General features: G+C 44.9%; 1 protein-coding gene across 4 annotated transcripts in view; it reads right to left on the reverse strand.

Annotated features, from left to right (window-relative positions):
- Positions 1-13664, reverse strand: part of LOC106898323 (VPS10 domain-containing receptor SorCS1-like) — a 296409-nt gene extending 282745 nt beyond the window's left edge. For all 4 annotated transcript variants that reach the window (XM_014959531.1, XM_014959524.1, XM_014959514.1 and 1 more), the window contains exon 1: positions 12833-13664. In XM_014959531.1, the coding sequence (XP_014815017.1) occupies positions 12833-13432 (600 nt within the window). In that variant the 5' untranslated portion in view covers positions 13433-13664. The remainder of the gene's footprint in view (positions 1-12832) is intronic.
- Between the last annotated feature and the right edge of the window lie 1405 nt (positions 13665-15069).

The raw sequence follows: 15069 nt of genomic DNA on the forward strand, positions 1-15069 counted from the left end.
ATGTTTGGTTCCTGTCCCAAGGAGGAAAAGCAAGACCATGAAATTTCCCATGAAAACGAGTATTAGTAAACATTTTTCAGCTGATAATCAGTAGCACCACAGCACCTCCTTTTGATAATGTGTCAGTAATAAGATCCCCACAAATACTGTCTCAGAAAGGAAAACATTGTATTGCCACCTACTTGCCTCCCTGCAGTGGCTTCACTGCCCAAAGAACTTGTTACTTCAGGAAAAGTCCTTCAGTGGCATCCACCATGTGACTAAGGAGACTCAGGAAAGAGGAGACAGCTGGAAACAAAATCTCTCCAGGAGGAAGAAAAAACACAGCTTGTTCATAGGGCTCATTCCCACAAGGGAAAGTCGAAGAGGACGGAGGAGCAACAAAGTTTTACACCTCCTGGGAATGAGACGATGTGTCCCGTATTCTCATAGATTCAGTATAAAAGATGTGTCTCCATGATACATCTTGGCATAATTGTGGTGCCAAAGCAGAGCCAACTGGGAATGTTTCTCTCTACAGTTTCTGACACTGTCAGAAAGCAGACAATTTTGGTTGATATTCTAGTGTAGCAAATGTCACTGAAAATGACATACCCCCAAGAAATTTTCTGATTTTGACTAAACTATATTTTCTAATGGAAAATTCTTCTGACAACTTTATTTCCCCAAGTGGCTCTAATACTCATGTTTAATGACTTACGTGTCTCAGTGGTGTTTTCAATTTACTTACGTCATCTGTCCTTTGTAAACTCAACACAGAAGGTGAATATTTAAAACCATGTCATCTATCTTCTTTTGCCCTTATTGTGATACTGCATTCATTTCCCATACTTTATTATACCATGTATTTCTGCAATGAAGTATTTTCATCTTCTAACAGCTGCTACTGCGTAACATATTTCTGGATCATCTGAGTAGCTTGTTAGGAGGACAAATTTACTAATGGGTTAAAGTTTAATTCATATCGTACCATTCAAGTTCAGACGTCAACCATACAATTCCATATATTTAAGCAGAAGCATCAAATTACAGAAATCTTTCCTCTTCTCTGAACTCTCTCCAGCGAAGATCTCCATCTGTTTAATAATACAGTATGTCCTTATTTAAACAAAATGCTCTCTATATAGAGGATTAAATACAGGTTTCCTGAGTAACATTTCATAATGAGATGCTGATTCCTTTGTACTATATTCTCTGCTCCTCATAAAATTTCTTTAGGTATGTCTTTGCTCTACTTGCTCATAAAGGCTTGTTTCTCACCAAAATCCACCTTGTCAAACACAGGATTTCTCAGAAGTTATTCTTTCTGCCTGGTCTTGAACTACCTCAGCATTAGAGATGGATAGAGAATAAAGATGGATTAGAGAATAGAGATGGATTCTCCTTCTGCTTGCCACAAAGCGGTTCTTGGCTTCATCTAAGTGAGTCCTGATTCACAGGAACAGAAAAGGAGCGCAGATACAGACTCAACATTCCTCCTCAACTCTTTCATTCCGAGATGGTGCCAGACGCAATGGAGACACGGAAAGGATAGAGCAACTAAGGCGATGAAATTTGCTTCTCTTTGTGTGTGCAGGTTTCTCTTTCAGTCTGACAGCAGCACTGGTGATTTCTTAACTCTTTTTGGAAGGATATTTGTAAAGTAGTTTGGGGTTTGTTTTCTCATTTCCCTTTAGAGCCATCACTCGGAAGTAAGCCTACAATTTCTGGGATTTGGACAAATGGTGGTAAAAGTGGCCCACATCCCTGTAGTGTGGGGATGCTGAATTTCGTCAGACCTCAGGCATGATCACATCCAGCAGCTCCTCAGCTATCTAAGTAGCATATTGCAATCCCAGCTCAGGGTCTAATTCTGGGCTGTGTTACAATGAATGCAGTCAAAGGAAGCTGTGGAAAAAGGGAAACAATATGCTTTCTGTGCAATTTTTCAGGAAGTTTTTGATGGTGTAAGAGGGAAGAGAGTATAGGAACCTGTGTCATAAGGAACTTTTAATGACTAAATCCACAGAGCCCCAATCCAGTTGTTGTAGAACCGGCCTGTTTCAACCACTCAAAAAACTCACCAAAAAACCCAAAACCAAAAAAACTTTCACTCTCTGAGTTCATGAGTGGGGCTTGCTTAAGATTTCTCAACTAGTAGTGACCCATTTCTTCATCATGTCCTGGTTTAACTACAGGCACCTTTAAGGTGGTCTTGTTTTCAAATTTCTTCTGCAAGGACAATATTTGGTATGACCTGGCTTTGGAAGGAAGGCCAGCAAGGCAGGAGCCTTCCAGTTGATGCTGGAAGATGGGATGCACAATCTCCTAAACTGGGCATTGTACAGCCCCCTGTGTTCCCTATCAGGGCTGAATGCACCCTGCATCCTTGTGCCTATAGTGGTCTCTTGTCCATCTGGAAGGCAGGAGGAGAAACAGCAGGTGGACCAAGCAGGACCACCACCTTCACACCAAAGCTTCAATGCGTTCCTCTCTGTGCAGAGGATATTCCTGCTAACACCTGCAGCATCCCATTTAACTGCTTCCTTGGCCCAGCAGAGTAGCTGAGATGTTTGACAGCATTGATGCAAGCTGCCCCGGCTCATGGGCTGGCCTGTTCATTGTGACAACTATTAGGGTTATGTTCACCTTTCATTAATAAAGAAAAACATGCCTTGTCCTGGCCCTTCTGCATCAAGGGAAGGAATCAGCACTCGCACACCTACACAGGTGTGTGAGGCACTTTCTTCACGTATTTATTGTTTTTCATGGCTTTTTAGGAATCACAGTCAGCTGTCACTGCTTGTCACATTACAATAACGATCGCTGCTTTCAGAAGCCAGTTCAGGTTCTTTAATCATTGCTTCCCTCCAAGTTGTCCATCACAGGGTGGTCGCCAGGCAACAGCATCAACAGACAGGGCTGTGGGTGGCTGGCAAAGAGGAGGAGGAGGAGGAGGAGGATGAAGCACACAGGGGTTTGCAGGGAGGAAGAACTCCTCGCGTTCCCATGGGAGAGGGAGGCACGGGAGCTGCTGAATCTACCTGATGGGATCCCAGCCTGCAGCATGATGAAAATAACAGGGATTTTGGTGATTGCAGAACCTAGAGTTTTGGTGGAGGAAGAGAACATGGCAGGACCCTGGCCCACGGCACAGTAATGCAGAGCTGGGTTCCTTGCTCCAGCTCCCACAGGTGTCCATGGTCCAGCTCTCTCCATCACAGGTGGGATGGCAGGACCCTCCTGTCCTGCTCAGCTCACAGCCACAGACTGCAGTTAGAGACAGCTGGAATTAACCACATTTATTCCTTTAACTACTTTAAAATGAGTTGTATGGGAGCGGATGAGGAGTTTTTGAAAAAAAAAAAAAAAATAGACCAAGTATTCATACCTTCAACTTATAAAAGTTGAAAATAAAACGGAAGGCAACACTGAACCTGGGGCTTTTCAGCCCAGACGAGCTGGAGATTGTTTTGGTTCGGTTTATTTCATTATGTTTTTCAGGAGATACACAAATAAACAGTGTCATTCTTTTTGTCGTTTAAACAAACAGAAAAGGCACAACAGCTGTACCTGCTGCATCAAAGCATTGTCAGGTTGCAATAACCTAAATAGTTACTACCACTCTTCTGTAGAGATGTTTGGCCACTGGATGCAGGCTAAGCCCAGATTGATGTTCTTCAGATCTCTAGCCCAGGCTCTGTCCTGCTTAACATCTTTAAGGGAGTGTGGGAACACACACAGGAATGAAGTAGAGGAGGGATAGTGCAGTCCCCTGGTGTGATCCTGAGCCAGAATACCATCTCAGGAAATAAATACCCTCAAAGCTCCTCTAACTAGTGACATTTCACCACAGAGCTATGCGTTTTGGTACTAAGCTTAATGCATCTGTTCTTTGCAGATGTATCCATATCTCTTTTATTTACCTGTTTACTCTCTCCTATTAAAAACATAATAATATTATGTTTCGTGCAAAGTAAGACCTAACTTTGATTTGCAGATAACCATTCCCAAAATTTGATTTTGTTTCTAAAATGGTCAGTTTAAAGCTTTTATCTTTTTTTCTATAGAAAAGGGTTTTTTTCATTGAAACCTACACTAAAACTCAACAGAAAGCAAATTAATTTTCCATATCATATTCTTTAGTATATAGACCTTGATTTTCACTGTAAATATGATTTTTAACTCAGAAAAAAATATATTTACACTTTTTTAACCCAGAAAAAAATATATTTACACTTATACATCAGTAAATTCTTCAAGAAATAAGGCCCTCAAATATTCACTTGAATATTCAGTAGGATTCAATTCTCTGAAATACTCTCTGAAAACAGGCTTATGTTTTTCAGAGAATATTCAGTGAACAGTACTAGCAACATTCTTAGCCAAGGCCGGGAACATTAAGCTATTTCTAAAGGTTTACACTGACCCAGTCACACACACACACAAAAAAGGACCATATAACCTCCTTCATCTACTAAAAACATACCTTGCATTTATAAATAAATATCTTCCATGCAACGTCTATTCCAAATGTTTAAATGGGGTCCGTTCCCACATCACTGGGGAATTTCCCAGTGATTTCTGGATCAAGAGCTTTATGATTACTTCACCGCCCACCCCAAAAAGCACACCTGAGAAAATCACATATTGAGCAGGGACAACTTATGAAGAGAAAAACAAGCCTACATTTGTTATATAAAATATTTCCCTTGAATTATTTTCTCAACCTTCAATGTAGTGGGGGAGGTGAGAACAAGGGAGGAAAAGAAACATTTGGGGAAAGACATGGGATGTCTCTGATGGGTTATCTAAATAACCTGAGTTTTTCTAATGAGCCCTTCACTTCCTCCTGAAGGCCTGGATGAAAATGATCTGCAAGAGCTCATGGCACTACTGTCCTTAAATAGTCACCAGCAAAGGTGATATAAAACCTAATTACAAATGTACTAGACGCACTCCAGTATTTTTGCCAGCCCAGACAGTGCAAGAGTATTTTTCCTCCCTTGCTGCTTCTGCATTAGGGAATGCTTTTTTTCTTTTTTTAAAAAAGAGATAATTTAATTTTATTTTTTTATGACAGCAACCTCTCTGGGGGTGAAGGTGGGTGGTGGTTGCTGTTACCACATAATTGGCTGCCTTATGGTCTCCTCATCCTGCCCTGAGGTTCCCCAGCCACACTTCCCAGCAGCACAACATGGGTTAAATCCCTTCACCCCACCCAAGACACTTGCTTGGGGTGGGCTTTCTCTCCCCTGGGCTATCTCTGAGGTTTCCCTGCAGGAAGAGAGAAATCACAACGCCTGTGACTCCCTTCACCTTCCTGCCCCTACAGAAGCAGTTCTGCCCCTACCTCCTGTCCCCAGCACAAGGGGACACCACTGGAGACCCTCCCCCAGCACAGGCTGCTCATAGAGGGGATACTTGGCACTGACATCCCTCTGTAGCAGCAGAAATAGGTCCCATTTTCTACCTTCTTCCCCACGACTGCCTAAATCTCATCTCTTTTCTCAGCCTTTTCCTTCCCACTCGCTCCATGTCAGGGGGACCTCGGCACCTCCTGTCCTGAGCACGTCCCTGACGTGACAGCACACGGGGGAGAAGTTCAGAGGCAGCTCTGGGTCCATTGTGCTGTCCCAGGAGAACATCACTCCCTTATTTAGGGATGCGTCGTGAAGTTAAACTAAATTCTTGGAGACCCTCTAAAAGAAAGGAATTACATTTTAGGACATATCCTAAAATACCCTGTTTCTTCTCAATGTACTTTCTTTTTATGTTCCTCAAGGAGAGAAAGTGCAGCACCAAGTAAAAGTGTTATTACGTTACCAGCACTGAGAATTGGGGATTAAGGGCTCTCATGTTAACTGTTGTTTGATTTAAGAGACAGACAAAAAAATTGCAAGTGGCACGAAAATCATTTTATTGCATCAACTTTTATATGCATTTAAAATTCCAAAATAATTAGTCTATCACCCAATGCTGCCATTTGAATTGGAATCAAAGCCCATTTTCATTTAACATAGAAATGTCAATTAGAGCTGCGGGAGTCATTGATTTTTTGGTTTGCTGGCCAGATATTAAAAAAAAAAAAACCAAAAAGAGAGAGAGAGAGAAAAGAAGTGCCTTGTGTCAGTCTGATATTTTTTTTTCCTCTTCCTATGAAATGAAAACTTGAATGTAGCTTTGGTTCTGGATAAACAGGATCCAGCACAGATAGATTTTGTAATAATATCAGTTGCCCAAATATAGGCAAATACAGTTTGAGATGCCCAACTATTCCCAGGCCTGGCCATCAGGTAGGATCCAGGACCCACAGGATGCCCTTTCCCTGTGAAGCAGCAATTAGAGGCCAGACCATCTCAAGCATCATTAGATGCCTCCGTGTGGGACAATTCATCAAGGGTTTTGTGCCACAGGATCATTTTTAAATACAGAATAAAAGAATTCGAAGTCCGTTCAAAAACCACTGCCTTGAAACAAAGCAATGAAAAAACCATTACATTTAAACTCTCAAGATTTTGGCTCATTTGGGGCTGTTTCTGAGGAGCCCTGGGATCAAAAGGAATCATGTGAAATGTAAGAAATGCTCTGGCCAAGCTAGAACAGCATTTTTCAGGGAAAGAGGTCTTTGATGGGACAGTTTCACTCACCTCGCTAGAGCTCCACACAACATGAGGGTTGTGTTCAGTCTGGCACAGTAAGAAAAAAGCCCAGAGGACACAAGATTGTCCAAGGCCAATGCTAATCCTGCAGCCCTTGGTGTGTATAGCCATATCACAACAGGATGGGTCAGAATAGTCTCTAACCTCTCCAGAATGAGTTGAGGACTCCTGACCTCCTTGCTTCCCCCTCTGGACAGACCTCATCATGATTGCCAGGTCAGAGAAACACAAAAAGTCTTATTTGAAGTCAGGAGGAAAGGGAGAAAACCCTTTTCTATTATAAAGTACAGTATTAAGAAGATTGAAAACTATAACCCTAGCGCTTTATACAGTTTATAGCCTCTTGATATTGTGTGAATGCCAGTTGCAACTGTCAGAGCTCTTCTATTATTCTCCTTAATCTCCCCTTGTGATGGGATTTGCATACCCCACCTGTCAGTCCAGGTGGAAGCTCCTCACTATCTCCCAAACTCTTTTCCAGAGCCCAGATTCACACAATGACAAGCCTTTCTTCTACTCCTCACAGATTCTCTTTCACCCACTGCTTTTTCTCAGCACACAGCTATTCTTATTAACAATTTCCCACGTATCCTATTTTATATTCTGTATATGAAAAGCCTACATCTTAGCCAGTCAAGAAATACATCTAGAGATGGATTGCAACCCAGAAGAAATACTACAGCTGTTGTCCTATTTTTACCAAATCATACACACAGGGAAGAAAAAAAAAAAACAACAAAATAACACAGCCCTCCAAAAAACCAAAAAACCCTCAAAACTTTCTGGTTAGAGAAAAATTCCTGCTCTAAGTTACAGGAAATTTTCTGATGTTTTCTCTCACTGAAAGCTTGTTTTTAAAGGAGGCTTCAGAACAAGAATGGATGTAAAGCATTTCATGATCTACACAGTAGCCAATCTAGTTCAGAAGATCAAAATTTGAAACACAGGGGACCTTCAGCAATACTTTGATTTGACTTGATTTTTTCTGGTTTAAATCCCAGTCTTTGTTTCCTCAATTTTTACTCAGCCCTTCCTAAATATATTCTCATTAGCTCCAGCAAGAGATTAGCCTGAAACAGCCTCAGCATCTGGTGTGTAATACTATTAATACTGTTATATATTGTTGTAATATGTAAGCAACACATATACTACATCTCACTGAAGCGTTTTAATGCAGGCATCCTTCTCAGATGCATCTTTTTTTGGGACCTGTTTCCTGCACCCTAGGAACCAATCTAAATGCAAAGCGACTGACAGTGGGGTCATTCCTCACCACGGGTCTCACCGCGCAGCTGGCTCTGGGCTCCACAGTCATATTAATTTTCCTAAAACTCCTCCTTGATAATAATGTGATTGCCTTGGGAGGAAGGGAGCAATGAGCACAGCGTCGTACAATTCGATGTGGGTCACTCACAGGGTGATGCTGGCAGGTTCTTCATCCACCCCCAGTAGTTTTACGTTGGGCCCACAGTTCTGCCAGCAAGGGAAGGACAGTGAGGACCAACTACATGCAAAGAAGCCTCAGAGGGAGAAGATGCCAGGAGTTACCACTTTGATTTTGATGCCCCATTCTGGTCTGAACAGAGGAACACTGGCAATTTAAGATACTTTTGCCATGTCTTTACTGTCTCACTTGTAAAAGGGAATAAATTTGTTATCATCTGCATGGAATTGTGTTCATCAAAAGCAAAAAAATCTGATTCAAATTCAAGCTCTTGGGAGCCTGACTCCTAGAAATTCACAGTTCACTTTCCACAATCTGTCTTACAAGCGGATACAGAAAGATCAGCTCTCGCTTGATTTAGCAAACCAGAGGCTGAAAGGGAATATGATCACTGCCTGTAAAATAATTCCAGGGGGCATAAATGCCAGGGAGGGAAAATAACTTTAATTAAAAAGCACATGTACAAATTAAAAAAAAAATAAAGTAATTAAGTTACCCAACAGAACAGAAATCAAACAGAAGTTTCCAAAATTCAAAAGACTAAGGCTTGGAACAGCTATCATTGGAGGGGTTGGGTTGAAGGAAACCCAACTGGTTTTATGACGCAATTTGGTCGGTTTATGGCTGTAGGATGCAGTACCTGCTGCAGCCCTCGACCCTTCTTGAAGTTCCTTATTCATAAATTAGGTTTGAATGCTTCAACTGGAAATCTAACAGCGGGTTACAGTGCATTGGAAATATATAGGTGCTTTGTTATTCTGCCTCACCTGTGCTCAGTATGTTCAGTCAATAACATCAAGTAAAATCTTTCAAGTAATACCTAATGTAGAGTCTCATCTTGCCTAAAAGCTCTCCCATAAGAGACCTAACTCTTCTCCTATTGTCTAGTGTAATCACCTGACAACAGCAATGACGACCTTGCAGGCTTCCTCCTGCACTGGCCCCATCACTTGTATTGATTTTCTACTGTGGATGGAATATAAAACCTGTCTGGCCATGGTTGTTTTGCATCTGGTCCAGACTCCATCTCCATCAGTCAGTTGAGGATCTTCTGTTGTGGAGGACCTAGGAGAAGCTCAGCTTTGTCTTTCCAGGCACGGAAATCACAGGAGGTTGAACCAGCTGTTTAAAGGTATCGTGGCCATGTAAAAGCCAAAGCCAACGGGGTACACACCCAAAATCTTTGCAAAACACACCATCCCAGGAGAGCATTCTGTCCAGAGCAAGGGAAAAGTAAACTGCCTTATTAAGTGACTGTGAAACCCATGTGGCTTTCTTTCACAGCACCACATAGAGCACATATGTGCACATATAGCACGAGCTACAGTATCAAGGCTTCTGCTCAGATTCCCTTGTCTTCTGACCCCCTCTAGTTTTGTTGCTGCTTCTCCAGGGTACTTTCAAAGTAAGGCACTAATCTCACTGCAAGCCACCCTAGGACAGAAGCAGTCTTGGTTTCTTTTAAGGTCCAAGAACCATCCATATCCCAAAAATTCATAATGGATGTCTCCAATAGATTTGTTTCTTTGCATTTAAACCAAGGCTCCCTTTTGGCTCCAGACACAAACCTCCACTAGCTGTTTTCTCCTAGTCTACAGCAGAACATTAAGGGAGCTATGGGGACTCTCATCTACAGTGTTTGGATACACCACATGAGGAAACACGTTTGATATCTCTGCGAGCTAGGAAACCTGCCGATTTCCACATCGATAATGACATTTCTCAGTGGAGCAAAAAAGCAGGAGATCTTGCTTGTGTGTCTTGCAGCAGAGATTTGAGGACAATTTTATCTCATAGGATCTTTTACTCCAGTTTCGACAGAGAGATGAGCGGAAGGACTCTCAGGATGTATCAATGAAGGTAAATTAAGCAATACAGGACACATCCACAGACTCAGTAGTCTATATTCCTATTCTACTGTCAAAATGCAAGACTGGAAAAGCTCAGGATTGTGGAGATTCCAGATGGCCTTTGTGTGGCCTCGCTCACCTCCACTGGAGTCAAAGAAAGCCTGAGACCCACTGGTATTTTAATACAACACTGGATACAATCCTGGTTTCATCCTCATCAGTTACCTGACAATCCAGGCTCCCTACACCTACACTCTCCTCCAGGGAGCTCCTGCTGACTCCACCAGTGAAAAAGCCAAGGTAGACAGGAGGGATGAGTGCACTAGTGTGACCTACAGATGTGAGTTGGGCACACTCCAAATGTCTGGATACAGACACTGTGCTGTCCAGGTACAATGTCCAGGAAGTATCTAAAGTCATTAATAGCCCAAAATAATCCCTGATGTAAGACAATTTATGTTGGTGGAATTACACCAGGATGACTTGGACGACTGTTTTTTATTCTTATTGTACCTGTGTCCAAGCATACAGCAAGCTCATCCTCAGAGCTGGTTGTCATCACTTAGATGGTGCACACACTCGACATGAAATCACAGCCAAGCCTGAAAGAAGCTGCAGACACCGAGAACATCCCCTTACAGAAATCAGAGTCCAAACCACTACCAAAATAAGGGAACCACACTGAGGCTGGCAGAATTGGGTACATTGCATAAAGAAAAACTTGGCAGTGACAGTGCTTTAGTTTTCCAGCTTTTCCATCTAAAGGGATCTCAAATATTTTTTGTTTGTTTGTTTGTTTTGGACTTTTCCTGTGGTCAGGCAGCTGTTGCAAATTGCGACCACCTTCACAGTGCCCCTGTGCCTGGGTGAAAGGCAAAAGCTGTTGAACAGCAACACCTATGTAGCGTGTAGGAATGAAAACATGAAAAAGTGTGTTGCATCCCCCTGCCAGGGCAGGGAACCACAGAGGGAAGAACCCCCAGCAGCAACAAAGCGGGAGCAGAATCTCTCCGTACGCAATGCAACCCCCAGCTCTTTGGGAAGGACAGCAACAAAATATTTCCCCACCACTCCCTGAAAACATTTGTACACCAGGACACACAGAAAGTAAATCAGTCCCTAGCGTTGTCTGTACTATCACAGTGGGCAGAAACTTATATACATGTATATACATAAGCACGTGCATAATAAAACACATATATGGTAACGATATATGTGCCTTGATTAAATGTACAGATTAAACACAGTTACAGTGAGAGACCAGAAAAACGGATGCCTGCAGGGTGATTCTTTATATCAGAAGCTTTTTTCTTAGCAAATGGGTCACTTTAAACCAGTGTCAGCCTCAATTCAATCTGTCTGAACAGACCTGAGTTCCTACAAGGCAGCTTCTGTTCGCACAACTACGTAAGAGACAGGCTAGCCGAGTTCTGAAGAAAGAGGAAAGTCCTTCAAAACAGAGATGACAAGTATTCCTCTGTCAATTAATTGATTAAAAAGCTCCTGATGAGACCATAAAACCACGTCCCAATTAACTAGGGCTGAACCCCACAGTGAGGTGCGTATGACATCCGCTGTAATTCTAAATCGGGTGGCTGTGATATACCTCGATACAATCTATACCAAAAGGGATTCGCGATGATTAGACCATTATTTCAAAATGTTACTAGGCTCCTAGCGCTAAAAGCTGAAAGGGAGGCCAAGGATTTCTGCCAAGCAGCCTGAAACCTTCCAGCATTACAGCTGCAGACACCTTAGAGGAGAAGAGCCCAGGTCCCCCTTTCCCCTGGGAAGCTGTAAGGGCAAGGACCACACCGAGGTGGCATCCCTTTCTCTCTTATTAGCATTCTGCTTGCTCTCTCTAAGATGTAACGTGAGAGAAGTTGGAGCGTTCACACAGACTGATTCCCCCCCACTTTTGCTAGTCCAGGAGCAGAGTTAAGGACAGGCAGAAACCCCACTGGTCATTCACTCTGCCTTCCCAGGGCTCAGATCTCCAGCTCCAGGTCACCTCTGCAGCGGAGGGTAGAGGGGCACAGGGCTTGGGTTAACTTGGTAACTTTGATGCCATGACTATTGCTCCAGCCTGGAAACCAGTCAACTACTTCTCTGACCAGTTTTGTTCTGCTCAGCTCACGTCGGAGCCCTTCTGCTGCTATTCACAAAAAACCATCCAGGTTACAGGGAAGGGACAAAAAGTCTCTCGTTTTAGCACGTCAGTGACAAGAGGCAAAAAGCAGTTTTATCCCCCACACAGAAGCACCTGGGAGATGAAGTCCAGAAGCCCTCCAGCATCTCCCCATCAGCAGGGCCTGGGGCTGAGCCCTTGGGCTGACGTGGGTTCCTGGGGCTGGGAGGAGGAGGAGGAGGAGGAGCAGCACCAGAGGGGCTTTCCCAGGCCTTGCTCCCAGCCTCCCGGGCTCCCGGCGGGGGTTACCCCGGGGAGGAGGCAGGGTGGGAGGACGGATCTCCCCCGAGACAGACCTCTCCCCTCCCCGTGGCAGTGATTTTATCCCTCTCTGCCCCAAGGATGAGGCAGAAAGTGGCTGGAGGGGGGCTGTGCTCCGGTTTATCCCTCTCTGCCTTCAGGGTGAAGGAGAAGGGGGTTGGTTGGGGAAGATGGGGGGGAGGATGTGGGGGGAGATGTGCTCAGCGGGCGGGCGGCGGAAAGTTTTTTTTTCGCTCCAGAAGAATGGCCCTTTTTGAAGCACTTCTGCCCCACTGCACACTGCTAAGCGAAGCCAATCCCCGGCGCCTGGAGGCGCAAAATTCCCCCTCTCACCCCCCGAAGAAGAAGAAGGAGAAGAAGAATCTAGCATCCCCCATCCCACACCCTCAAAGAAAGGAAAAAAAAAAATTAAAAAAAATTAAAAAAACATAGGGAAAACGGTACTCACGCTGCTGTTGTGCCCCGACCAGTGCACCATGGCTTGGTTGTGAGCAGAGTCTCCGGCCAGGGCGAAGGTGGTGCTGCCCAGCCGCAGCTCCTCCAGCCCGAAGCGGGCGGCGCCGCTCTCCCCCGGCTCCCGCCCCGCCGCGCCCCGCGGGATGCGGCCCCGCCGCCTCCGGACCGACCCCGGGACAGACCCCCGGCCCCGGAGGGGATGGTCCTCGGTAGAAGTCGTCGCCGCCGCTCGGGGAAGGTTCTCCTGGGTCCCCCCCGGGAATCGCCGGGTCTCCCAGCCGCTGGATTTCGCTGAGAGGGTCGCTCGCAGCCCGGCATCATCATCCTCCTCCTCCATCCCGGCTCCTCGCCCTCTCTCACCTCCCTTCTCCCCCGGGAAGCTTGGTTGTTTCTTTTCTCCTCTGTCGGTCCTCAAATGCATTAATAATCCCCGCTGCGGATGTTGTTGTTGCTGCTGCTGCGGCTTCACCTGGGAATGGCAGGATCTGCAAGTTATTTCTGCACCGGTAAAGCCAAAAGTGAAGAGAAAAAGCCATGTCCAGTACAGGAGAGCAACGTGCCAGGCTGGGTACCAGCCAGCAACTTTTTCCATCGCCGCTGACTGCTGATGAGTGCGAGGGAGAAAGAGCAGGAAAGCGAGCAGGAGAGCAGGGAGCTGCCGATTTACCCGCCGCCGGGTAAACACGGCGAGAACTCCATAAACTTTCAGACTCAGCTGTATCAGATGCAGCTGGGGAGTAGGGAAGATTGCTTTCTTTCCCCCTCTTTTTATTTTCTTGTTTTCTTTTCCTTCTTATGCACTTTTCCCCTCTTTTTTTTTTTCTCTTCTCTCCTCTTTTTTCTTCTTTTTTTTTTTTTTTTTTTTTTTTTTTTTTTTTTTTTTTCCCGCCCCCCCCCCCTCCAAGACCCGCGTTGCTGATGAGGCTTTTGATGGAAGGCAAAGCCACAACCACACGGGGGAGGAGCTGAATAGAAATCAGAGAGAGATGAGAGGGAGAGAGAGAGAGGAGCAAATCCTTGGCTGGTGGTTTCTCCCGGCTGCCTCTGCCCGAGTCACCGCTCGCTCCTCTCCCCGCTCCCTCTCCCGCCGCTTCTGCATCTCCCTCCTCCCGCAGCCGCCCCGCGTGTGTTTCCCGAGTGATTGGTTACTCGCTGCCCCCCCTCTCTCACACACACACACTCCGAGAAGGACTTACCCCAACTTTTCAACTCGCACCGTCTTCATTCCTTCCTCCCCTGCCTTTCCCATCCACTCAAAGCCCTAAAACCTGCTCCTTAATACACTAAAAGCACCACACGTGAAAGGGAAGCAAGTGTGCAAAGTGAAGGAGCAATACATGTCTATAAGCACACATACATGTGTGTCAGTATTTCCAGGGGAAATATTTTAATTCGATTAAGTGGCCTTAAATGTCTGAGCAGGGTCTGAAATGTCCCTTTCTTTCTCTCCCCCTGGGGCTGATGTAAATGCGCTGGAGCTGCTGGGAATAGGCACCTGTGCTTGATTTCACAGGGAGAAAGTCACATTTCCACCCCTCTGTTCTCTCCTCTGCCTTTGCTTGGCTCTGCTGTCATTTACAGTAGCTGCTGATGTTTAGATAAATCACTCAGCGAGGCAGAGATGTAGTCACATAAATGCTGATAGAGACAGGGACAAGCTTTTGGAAATGAAATGACAGCAGTTGGTGGTGGGAGAAGGGGGGGAGAGAGATTCCCCACCACTGGTTTATCAGCAGAAAAAACAACCCCTTTCTGCTCTAGCTGTTTCATGTTTTCAGAACCAGCAATTTTTCCCCCAGGAGATGCCCTCTTCTCTCCCTAGATCTCTTCCCCACAGAGCAGTCACCAGTGGTGACCAGAGGAGATGACCAAACCCTGATTGCAGAGATTGGGCTGTGGAAGCCGCAGGGATCTGAGCTTCAACAGGCACTTGCAAATGTCCACGGGTTTTAAAAACGGAGGGAATTAAAGGCTCTTCCACTGGAATTTCATTCCATCCCCATCTACCTGCTCTCACTCATTCCCTCTTAATTTCCAGGACAGCTGATTTTTTAATTAATGTTTCCTTCCTGACGTGCAAGACTTTCTTGTATTTTTTTGGCAGGACATTTCAGAAAGAGATTTACAGATTTGTTCCACATTCTTCTAGAGATTTCACTCAAATGCTCGCTGGTGACACGTCTTGGGCTATTAGCACAAGACCACAGGCAAAGGGAGACTCACAGTAAT

This window comes from Calidris pugnax, unplaced genomic scaffold (genome assembly GCF_001431845.1).
Source record: "Calidris pugnax isolate Ruff unplaced genomic scaffold, ASM143184v1 scaffold4, whole genome shotgun sequence".
NCBI classification, from domain to species: Eukaryota; Metazoa; Chordata; class Aves; order Charadriiformes; family Scolopacidae; genus Calidris; species Calidris pugnax.